The sequence below is a fragment of the Pelodiscus sinensis genome, chromosome 2, assembly GCF_052426305.1.
Source record: "Pelodiscus sinensis isolate ZL-2025 chromosome 2, ASM5242630v1, whole genome shotgun sequence".
Taxonomy (NCBI): domain Eukaryota; kingdom Metazoa; phylum Chordata; order Testudines; family Trionychidae; genus Pelodiscus; species Pelodiscus sinensis.
Window position 1 is genome coordinate 83,564,611 of NC_143053.1, and position 12,102 is coordinate 83,576,712.

The 12,102-nt window shown below is 39.6% G+C and overlaps 1 protein-coding gene across 1 annotated transcript in view; it reads right to left on the reverse strand.

Annotated features, from left to right (window-relative positions):
• The window catches only part of DLGAP1 (DLG associated protein 1), a 589,565-nt gene that overhangs the window by 15,388 nt on the left and 562,075 nt on the right, over positions 1–12,102 (reverse strand). Inside the window, exon 10 of the mRNA XM_075920931.2 lies at positions 7,164–7,585. Within this exon, the coding sequence (XP_075777046.2) occupies positions 7,164–7,585 (422 nt within the window). The remainder of the gene's footprint in view (positions 1–7,163; positions 7,586–12,102) is intronic.

The following is a 12,102-nucleotide window of genomic DNA, read 5'->3' on the forward strand; positions in this document are numbered from 1 at the left end:
CTTATAATATACCACAACAATTTAGCTGGCTGAAGTAAAGTTGGACTTAGAATACACAGTAGATGTTCACAGAAGAAGGGTAAAATGGTCAAAGGGGGGAGCCTTTTATTTTTTATGATTCTTCCTTCAGAGCCCACAGAAAAGAAAAGAACTCTATCCACATACAAGCACAGTTGAAGCCTTTCATTTTGCTCCCAGAGCTCAGCCCTGTTAGGAAATAGCTGTGAACTAGAAGATTCACTAAGCAGAATATTTTCAGCACGTTGCACTGAGAATTCTACAACTGACATTATTGTTAGTAAGGGTTGCGTGTCTAATTCCCTTTGCTCTGTGCTGCAAATGCACCCCTTGGAGTGTCTAGTCATTTATGCAACCCAGTGTGCAAATCACTCAACTGAAAGGAATCTTCAATGGTGGGGAGGAGCTACTTTGAGAGCTTTCATGTGTTTCCCATTGTTATGAAAACTCTTCCCACTGTGTATATTTCAGAACAGCTGCCTCATCTGGACCTTGGCCATCTGATACTTCACAACACAGCTTAGGAGTTGAAAATGGTCCCTCGTCTTTTCAGTACAAAGTTAAGATAGAATTTTAAAATGAAATGTACATTGATTGCACAGAGGTCACATTGAGAGGCTGTTTATAAGTGAATTTAAATTACACTTTTTGGTGAGAGATGGGGATGCACCTCTTAATAAGTTTAATATTCTATAGATAGAACTGGAGGAGAAATAAGTGCTTAACCCTGGCTGCCTACGACTGGCTACTTGTTTAAAACCTGTCACCCCAGCTGATTGTGAGATGCATGCTGATATTGTTCTCCATTGTTACCACTTCTGCTGTTGCTCCTGCTGTTGTATCTAGTCAAGTGTCACTGATTTCCCCACCCCTTAAAAACAAGCAGTCCATTAATGTGCATATTACCAGTCAACAGAACAAATAAAGCATGTGAAAGACTGAAAGGAATCTCTCCAGAAGGCAAACAGTCTTTTCAATAGCTAAATACTGCTTTATAATACTTGTTGCTTTTAGTTTATAAGGCAGCATACCCATTTCTCTGAGTCAAAATCTCTAGTGTCCGAAATGGACGGGCTAAGATGTACAATAGTAACAGAAATAAAAATAGGTGGATGCACTTATTTCTGGCTAAAATCCTGAGAGGCTCCATTCTTGGACACAAGTTTGAGGGACAAATACTGAGTGAATAAGGAAAAGTGACAATATAGCATAAAATGACTGATGGAGTCTTTAGCAGGAGGAAGAAAAGTACATCTAAAACATTAGAACGGACTACTTTAGTTCATAATGCTACAAACAAAAAACAACTCCTCTTGTTCATTAACTCCATCAAAATGCAGTCATAACAAACCATAGCAACCATGTATTTCTATTGTTACTAGCCTGGACCTCCTTCCTCTCATAAATACACTTGACCTTGCCGATGTGAGGAGAATTGACCATCAAAAGCTATCCCACTATCGTTAGTTTGGTATACTTTATTCTGGAAAAACTCCCCCATTTGGATACTTTCTTCTGCGAAAAAGGTAATTTTGCAAGTAAAATAATTATTCTGGAATAAAACAGATTTTACTATGCAATAGATATAGTAAAATATTTAATTCAGAATAGCTAAACTGGTCAGTTTTCCAGAGAAGACATGCTCTGAATGTGGTATGTTTACAGAGTCGTCTAGTACACAGAGCTCTGGGCACAGACTCAGGAGACCAGAGTTCTGTTTCCATCTCATCCACTGCCTACTGGGTGACTGTGGGCAAGTCATGTCACCCTGTGTGCCTCAATTTCTCAGCCTGTAAAATGGGAATAATGATACTGACCTCCTTTGTAAATTGTTTCAGAGGGATAATCGTGTTAGTCTGTAACTGAAAAAACATAAACAGTGAATTGTCCTGTTGCACCTTAGAGACTAAAAAAATGTAGATGGTATCATACATTTTTTGTTAGTCTCTAAGATGTTATAGGACTATTCACTCCTTTGTAAAGTGCTTTGAGATTTAGTGGTGAAAAAAGCGAGGTTTTATTTATAGCCACACTTAAGACTGTAAGCTCTTTGGAGCAAGGACTGTCATTTCTAATGGCTCTGCAAATTGCCTAGTACACACTTGGGATACTACATAAATAAACAGAGGGGGCAGAGTGAAAATGCAAAACAAAACAAAAACAAAAATAAGACAAAAAATGATTGCAAAAATTGGAGTCTGATACATCTTGAAAGGAGTTTGCCTGCATATATATCAAAGGGTAACAAGAAATAGAAAAAAAATGAGAACGAAGTAAAACTGAGGTGATAAGAAAAGCCAGTATATGGTAAGAGTTTTAAAAAATATACTTGACCTCTAAACACTAGCTAAACTATTTGTACTTGGATTATGATAGACCTCAGTGTCTAACAAAGAACAAAGGAACCATTTTGAGACTGTGGTTATAAAATGCCAGGTAAAGTATGAACACTTGAGGTTTTCAGTTGTTAGCCCTGTTGGTCCCAGGATATTAGAGAAACAAGGTGGATGAAGTAATATATTTTACTGGGCCAACTTCCATTGGGAAGAGAGTAAAGCTTGCCTTATGTCTCCTAGTCTCTCTACCGCCTGAGTCAGGAGATAACAGAAGATAGGACACTAGCTTACTGCAAGGCTGAGCACTAGGAATAAGGGAAGGGAAGAGTGGTAGAAAATAAAATGAACCAAGACTGATGTTTGTGTTGCAGATATTAGTTATGCTCTGTGCATATGAAACCCTCCTGCCATACTGATGTACAATTCATTTCCCAGTCAGGATGGACCCATGTTTAGCCTATTTGTATCAACAGACCTGCACTTAAATAACTCAAAGCATAATAAAAGCCAGGAAATTCAAAGTTAATGCTAACACTTGTGTCCTTAGTCAGCTATTAAGGAGAAGAGAAGCTGAATGGAACAAGTTAAGGAAGGATTCTACAACCTTTCATTGAGTAGCATTTATTTATGCAAGTGATCTCATTGAAGATTAATGGCACTATTTGGATGGCTAAGTGCCACACAATATGAATAAGTATTGCAGAATCAGGCCTTTGGTCCTTTGATTTATCTGGTTTTTATTAGTGTGACTGACATGTTTTCTAATCATAGTATTTAATAGACCGTGGATTTGTCTCTTTTCTTTAAATCTTTGTACACCCGCAAGAAACACATGTGGGATCTGGTTCCTCTGAGACTTTGGGAAATAGGCTAGTGTAGAGGGAGCTAATCAGGGAGAAGAATTCTATGGGAGCCGTAGGAATAACTGATGATTTTATTTGCTCATAATTAGGGCTACAGTAATACATCTGAGGAACAAGGAAAAATGAATGTTGTTTTATTTTCTTATGCATAATCACTTGCAGAAAAAAGGGTCACTCCTATCTCTCTCAAATTTTCTTTCCTTTTGTTCCTGAGCTTCATAGTCCATGTTCTGTTTAAAACAAATGACTAAAATTTTGCAAGCCCCACAATAATTTGTCATCGTTTGTTGTCTTTGTTTATCAGAAACCTTAGATTTGAATAGCAGGATTACTGCATATTTGAGGTCAACTTTTATGTTTAGAGAAACCCAAAGGGTTACAGTATACACAGTAAGTGATATGGTTGATGATGGGCACAACTCTTGTTAAGTTTCTTTGTTTTATTTCTTAGTCTTTAACTTGTTGGATCTGACTCATCTCTCTATTACAGCAGTATTACCCTAGTGTATACACCTGCCTAAATCCTAGGACTTGTGATGAATCAATGTCCTGTATGCTGTGAGTGGTCATCTGAAAGTTTATGTCACTAAGCTACACTAATTCACACAGATTAATAGAAATATTTCTTAAAATGAATGAAATCAAAATACATTTCAAATTCCTTTGAAACTCTACATGAATTCAGTAAATGGCCCAAGGATTGTAAGAATGCTTTTGTTTGTACCCACAACCAGCTGCAAATGTGCCTTTAGATCATATTTCTACTGATTAATACCAGTGTGAGAGGAGAATCTGTCTCACTGATGTTAAGAAGTCAGTCTGCCCTGCGGAAGAGTCAGTTAAGGGCCTGATCCAAAGACTGTTGAAATAAATGGGAAGAATCCCATTGACTTCAGTAGGCTTTGGATCAGGTCCTTACTTCATGCTTAGGTTTGCATCCTTACTTCCAATTCTTCCCCTTTCTGAAGAAAAAGTTCTAGAATCATTGGTGAATTCGCAAAACAGTAGGGCTGTTGAAAGTAGGAATAAAAGATCCTCCGGAAAAGGGCTTATTTTCCGGAGAATCACGTCTAGACTGGTGCTTTTCTCCGGCTTATCCCCAAGCCAGAAAAAAGCGGCAGCCATGTTAATACAAATACCGCGGGGGATATTTAAATCCCCCGCGGATTTTGCTATTCCGATGTGTCTAATCTGCATCCCTTTTCCGGAAAAGGGGTGCAGTGTAGACACAGCGTAGAAGGAGTATCATGTGTCCTGACTGAAAAAATGAGTATGCAATGATAAAAGTGGTAATACTCTGCCTGCTACAATTTTATGAGGAAATGGTTTCAGATAAACCCAACAAATTTCATACAATAAGTAGTTTATTACAAGAAAGACGAGCAAAGACATATCTATGTATACTGGTATTTCTCCCTGGGATGACTGAAACCCTAACCTGTGTTTTTATACACAGCAGTAGACTGCATTCCTAGCTAGAAACATTCAGTCCCATCTGGCAGATTCATTCCCAGTTAGATAATACCAGACGTATCTATGTAACATACAAGCTACTGTCAAATAGCAACGAGCCGTCTCCCAGAGACAGCTGTTTCACACAAGGGCTGCATTGTCTGAGAGAAGCTTGTATCATTTTACTTCAAGAGCTCAGGGAACAAGCATTCTGTCAGCTGCCATGGCATTGAAGAAACCTTGCTCACTGCAGATATTCATTATTTTGTTATCAGACCAAAAACACACTGAAGACTGGTCAGAGTTGAAGGTTGAAAACAAGAGCTGCATTCCTTGTTCTTATAATTTATCAATTACAAATCCCCTCCTTCTCTGCAGAGTGTGTGAGAGTGTGTGTATATGAAAGAGACATGATTTGCTTCTGAGTTTCCAACAACAAGCTTTTTGTTCTCAGCATGAGTGAACTGGCTTATGGTGGCCCTCGCCATATGCTTTTATTTGGCTTCAGGTAGAATAGGAAACTCTGTCCTGCAGTGGAATGTGAAACACTGTCCTCAGGAAGCAGCTGTCACATTCAAGAATCACAAGTGACATCACAAAGAACCCAGTAACTCACTGATGATTGTAGAACAAGATTGACCCCTTTAGCCCCTGTAACTTCTACCAAAATCAAGAACTGACAGTTAATAAAGAAGCAGATAAATAATCTGCAGGATATATAAAATGTAATTTGTACTGTATGTGGTGGCAATGGTAGAGCCTATGTAATTCCTGCTTTACTTGTCCCAAATTAGAACACTGATGGCTAAAAACGTAAAGGTGTTATAACTAAAAAGACAATGAAATATATCCACAAAGTTCTCACAATATTAGCCTTACTAAATTATCTTATTTTTCAGTACAACCCCTACATTCCAATTCATGGGTTTTATCATCTGCATACCTGCAAGAGATAATTCTTCCATTCTGGCAAGCATCCTGTGCATATAAAGACTAGTACATTAAATATGAGAAAACCCTGGATCCAAACAGACTCAACAGCTGGGAAGTCTGGATTTGCTACTGGAAGTTGTGGATTGGCCTCCAGTTTTTTTGATAGGTTAGATGGGTAAGTTATATCCTGTAGTTAAGGTTTTGGCAACATTTTATGTTATAAACCCATTTTAGATGCTTACTATCTTGCCAAATTATAACTATTTGGTCGGAAATTTTCCAGGGTTGTCTTATACATTGGGTTGAATAGTTTCAGCAATAATAGTTCAGTCCTTCTTAGAATGAGGCTAGTAAAAAAAAAATTGCAGTATGAATGTGCCAAATCTACAGGTTATGTGCCTTGTACTCACAATGTTATATAATATTTGCATATACAAAATAAGAGGCCACATCCTGAAAATCTGCTCAAGAGAATCAGTGCATTTATGTCAACTCTGAAAGTATATCTATATAATCTATAATAACTATACCTATACCTATATCTACACACACTTTCAGAATTGAAATAAATTATATGTTTATATATAATATGAGGAGCCTGCAATATCCAGAAGACCAGGAAAGAATACAACTGCGGGAGGAAGATGGGAGGCAGGAGTTGAAAAGAGAGGGATAGGGAGGAAGGGAGGGAGGAGTAGCTTGGCAAGGAAATTGAAAATGCTTCAGTTTTGATAAGCAACTGAAGAAGTGGGTGTCTTTTTAAATTGAACCTTTTGAAACTTATGAAGTTTGATCACCACTATTCAAAAACATGGGGAAACATAATATTGATAACTGACTTTTGTTCATTTGGTTAAGAGTCTAACTGTTAAAAAATGTGGAACTAAAAGATACTTGACAGTGAACATTTAAAATTGTATGTTGAACTGTTTCTGCTGCAAGTGGTGTTTATTGGTCCTTTGAAAAACCATCTTCAAAACTGTGGACAGTGTAAAAATTAATAATCGTGGTGCTTTAGTTGATCTGATTTTTGTGTTGATGTTAAATTCTGGATATACGGTAGTTAAAGATCAGTTGCAGTAAATTAGAAGTGCCACTCTGATCTAAGCTAAAGTTTTTCATATAAAGAGGAGCATTTACCTATAAAGCCATGACTCTTAACAGCATCATGTATGATAAACTCCCCTCCTCCCCAAATTAGCCATACACTGGGGATGTATATGTAAATAAGGCCTGTATCTGTTCTCTATACACATGTTCACAAGAAAGCTTATTTTCCATCTATAACCTTTTAGAAATTTAAATGGTATCCAAGGAAACTCTTATGTCCTGACTTTCAGAGCTGCTGAACATCTGCAGCTTCCTCCTTCAAATGGAGTTACTTGTACTGAGCACTTCTGATAATTAGGCGTATCATCTGATTAGTGTACAGATAAATGGCAAATGGCCTTTTCAATCCCCGTAGGAGTTGATGGAAAGACTCCTGCTGATGTCAACAGGCTTTCGATCAGGTCTTAAATGTCTGTATCTAGCAGTGATAGTATTGTAGTCAATTACTTACTCTCCTCAGGTAAGTTGTTTTCCTGTTCTTCTCTCTCCATCTGTTGACACCAGCCCTCCATACGATCTCTTTCCGCCTGAAGAAGCTTCAGAAACCAGTGCCCATCTCTGTGACAAACTGACCTTTGAACAGCCTCCAGAGGATCTTCAGTTATAGAATCAATCCAAGGATCCGGAGGGGGTAAAATTGAAGGATCAAAATCTGTATCAAAGTCGTCATCTACTGTACAGGCATGATAATGGTTTCCTGACCCCTGTATACTAACAGTGGAGGTGCTTGCGTCTCGGGAATATTGTCTCGATATTTGCCCAGTGCATGTATTGTCCTCCTGAGGATCCACTGATATTTCAAAATTTTCATGGAAATCCAGGTCTGCTTGCACAGCTGCTGTTACACTATTAGATCGAGTAAACCTGCGGAAGCTTCAAAGAACATAAAAACCAAATGCGAAGTTAAAGAGATTTTCTTAAGACAAACATTCCAGTGATAAACTGGTAATACAGGAAAAGACAATAGTCTAAGATTCTGTCTCTGAGGGAATGGCTGTCCCTGCTACAGAATATAAATAAAAAGACCAATTTATCTTTTTCATAATATTTACCAGAATAGATAATTTTCTTAAAATAAACTCCCCGCCCCCCAATTTTGATTTGAACTTAACATTTGTGATGATTTTTGGATTGACAAGCCTGGAGTCTAGGCCAACTTTGTGTGTCCAATTAGACTAGACAGCTTAAAGGAGCCTGACTTTCTGAAAGTGTTGATCTTCCATTCTCTGAGTAAGATTTCCTTTCAGATTTCTCAAGTTGGACACCCACAAACAGAGGTAGTCACAATTATTAGTTTGGAGAATGTTGGCCTAAAGTTCTCTGCATTAAGCAGAGTGAGAAACTGTACTCCCCCAGTCAATATCATCTGTAGATGAGAGGGTAGGTCAGTGTCCATATACATTCAGTCCTTGCCTCTCTGCTGAGATTGCCAATAAGCGATTATCAGCAAGTTAATGACATAAAGCATTTTTATGAAGGAGGGGATAAGGAAAAGTATTTTCAACATAAATATTCTATATGTTAACTTCTAATTGATCTCAACCACAAATAGGTTAATTTACTTCTTCACAAGTCATTAGTGCCAGTTCTCAGAATTGCAATGCAAGTCATAAGAACATAAACATAAGAACATAAAAATGGCCACATTGGGTCAGTCCAAAGGTGCATCCAGCCTTCCAACAGTGGCCAATGCCAGATGCTCCAGAGGGAGTGGACAGAATAGGCAATCATCAAGTGATCCCTCTCCTGTCTCATCCAGGGGACAAGTCTTGCAATATTGCTTTTAAAAGGGATTCTGTGATTTTCTAATTTCCACGCTCAGTCTCACAATGTTCTGCCCATATCCACAGTGGCCACGGTCTCCCATTGCTGTTGATAGGACTAAAGCCACTGGCTACCCCTCTGCAAGATGGTCACTATGTCCTACGATTTGTAGATGACAGTGAGGCTTCCCTCAACAAATATGGCCTTCATCTCCTATTGTTTCTAATAGGACTGAAGCCAGGCAAATCTGGCTCTGAGGAAAGAAGACAGCCATTTAGTCAGAACATAAGGGGCAAACAGGAGACAGGCAAATATGAGAGATGTTAGGAACAGAGAGCGTGTTGAGGAAATAGAACAGGCAACTGTGGTGAGTCAGTGAAAGAGGCAGATTGAGGTTAAGTCTATACTACATAGTAGTGTTGGTAACGCAGGGCATGTGTAGCTACCTGCAGTGAAAAGCAGGCTGTGTTCACACTGTGGTGTTTAGCTACAGATGTCACCGAAAGACTCCAGTAGGCAGCAAGGAAAGGCTTCAGCTGCTCTTGCCACAGGAACCTTTTGCTGTGGGGAGGAAAAGGGTCTGGTGGGGAAAGGAAATGGGGAAAGCTTTTTGTTGCTGCTGTGGCAGGGAAATACTTCAATAGGAGGGAGGCAGAGGCGCACTACGTAGCTGAAAACAGCAGTGTAGCGAGGGAGGCAGAGAGCTGTGTAGGCTATGTACTCGAGAACACAGTCACAGCCTCCAAGCCTGTCTTTACCCGCCTAAGCATGCCCTGCCTGGGTACATTGCTATTTATACTCATGGTAGGTGGAGGGGAGGCTTGCGTGTATGTACACTCTGTGCTCCCAAAAGAAGCAAGAAGTGTAGACACCCCTTGAGTGGGGATTCAGGACAGCCTAGGGGGCAGGAGGAAGAGAGAGAGTACAGGAGAGTGTGAGGGAGAAGAGGCAAACTGAAGGGAACAATGAGAAGTGTCATGGGCAGGCGACAGACTGAACAAGTGTGGCAGGAAGTAACTGAGTGTGTTGCAAGAGAATGTGGTAGAATGGCAGAGATGGTACAGATATGGGATTGCAGATTGTGAAGAGAAATGGAAGGAAATACCGGGGTCAAGTGAATGTGATGAATAGGTGAGGGCTGGAGAGCTGTGTGGGAGCGCAGAGGAAGAAACTAGGGGTACGTCTAGACTGCAAGGCTCCGGTATCCCAAAATAGCTCCCCCGCGTCCAAGGAACGTGTCTGCAATTTTGAAATAATTTTCAAAATAATAGATGTGCTATTTTGGCATCCCTCTAAACCTCATTCCATAGTGCTTTATTTCTAAATTTGGTGCTGTGGAGATGCACCAAATTTCAAAATAGCCTATTTCAAAATAAAATCGAAATAAGAAACACAATTGGCGTAGCACAAATTGTGTATCTATTTTGATTTTAGAGTACAGTCTAGACATGCCCTAACTGGGAGGGCTGCCTAGCCTACTTCTTTAGGGAGGAGAACAGAGAGAGGCAAAATGATGAAATAACTAACAAGGATTAAATTAACCCAATTAAGGCCCATCAACCTGCAGTGAAAAGAGGCCATTCATATCTTTCCACACTACTAAAGCAGGCTGTCTGCAGTAGTGTCTGCCTAAATCTACATTAGTTTACATTTGGTTCACAATCTGACAATCACCTCTGCAGCCCTAAGGCTCTAGGACCGGATCCCTCATGACATCCTGGCTGTTTTGCACTGCTCCAGTGATGCAAAGTTGCCATAGAACCTCCCCCGCCCACTTAATTATCCAGGGTTAAGCCAGGTGTGCAGCTGCTCTGTTGTGGGAGAAGTGCAAAGCTGCAAGAGTATACTGTTGAATCCGGGGGCGCTGGAAAAATTTTTCTAGTGGGAATGTTGTCAGCCACTGAATCAATCTGTAATCCCTGTATATAATGGAAACCACCCCCTGCACCTATAGTTACAGCACTTATGGGTGAATCCAGCCCTTAATTTTGTTTAAGGCAAACATAGATTCTTCAGTACAAGGTGACAATTGCCTCCTCCTTCTCAGACCCTTTCGAAGACAGTATCTGCTTTCCAAGCTCCTGTCAGCTAGCCCAGTTTGATCCCTACCCTGGGAAGACCAAAACTCTATTTTCAAGCCTAGCCTTGCAATGATGAGCGCTATGCTGGATTCAGAGCTCATTTTCATTTGCTTTCATTTACATTGTCGTCTTATGCCACTGAAGAATCAGTCCAGATTTAACTGAGAGTAAAATCTGGTCAAGTGTCATCATTTAATAGTGACTATCTAGGCAAGAAACCTCACTGAGACTTCAAAGAGGATCCCCTTTCATCTGAGTGGAACAGCAGAAGAATGGCTATTGATATGAAGCTTTGAGAGAGAAAATACAAGGCAAAATGGGAGATGGGAGGGGCTTCTCAATACTACAACAGACCCAGGGATTCTGAAGGAAATTGTTAATGGTACCCATCTCCTACCCAGGAAAACAAATATGTCATATCTGCACCTGTGAAGCTTGTTATAATTATAGAGACCTTTTAAAACCATACAATAATGTTTTAAATGAGGCAGCTGTGCTTTGTGCACTTGCTTCGAAATGGTCTGTAAGGTAATTGTTAAAGTCAGTTATTCAGTTATACTTTCACATGACAGGCTCCATTTGCACTGAAACAATACAGTCTGATGTAGACAGATTTCTTCAGTTTTACGTTGTTTATTTATTCTTTAATTAGCAAAACTCTTCCTCTCCACTATCTCACTTTATATTTCTTATTATTCCCTTCTTCTAGAATGGCCACCAACATAAATATATGCATAAACCCCTTCCCCCCATACAGAGTCCCCTTTTAGTTGTTCAGTCAGCATCCACAGCTAGCAGGAAAACCAAAAAATAATACATTCCTCCTCTAATGACAATTTATATAATAGGACAGCAGTCCTGGGGGAAAGCAATTCCTTTAATATGGACAGAGCTTTTTCTCCATGCCTCTCATGAGGTTGCTTGTGATTTTACCACAATTTGTGTGTCTTAGGACTTATCTGCACTTACAGCAATGCATCAGTGCCACTGTAATACTTAGTGAAGATGCTCCTATGCCCACAGGATAACGTCTCCCATCAGTATAAGTATTCCCCGTCCCCACTGAAAGACTAGTAAAGACCCACTAAATCAACCACACAACATTCTCATGTTGACTCAGATACCCCAGCAGAACAACATGAGAAAGGGGATTTGACAGAGCTTTTCCTGTTGACCCCTCCAATGTGGACCCTGAGGTAAGTAGATCTAAGTTATGTCTGTCCTTGTAGTGTAGACCTGCTCTTAGATGCCAATATGCTTCTGCCTTAGCATCGGTGTGAATGAACTGAATGTCTATTTGAACTGCTGCAGTTAATATTCTGGCTTTACACAACAAATCACACGTGAAAACATCAAGCTTTGCTTACCCAGATGATGTATTGCTAGAGGCATCTTTTAGGAGTACATCCTTAGTGTTTTCAATATGAGCTATTGCCACCAAAGACAGACTTTGCTCAACATATGACAGAGAATTGCTGAGTTTTGCTTATCTTTTAAGAATCTATACTATAGTATCCTTCGTGCTTGCATAACAAACTATTTTTG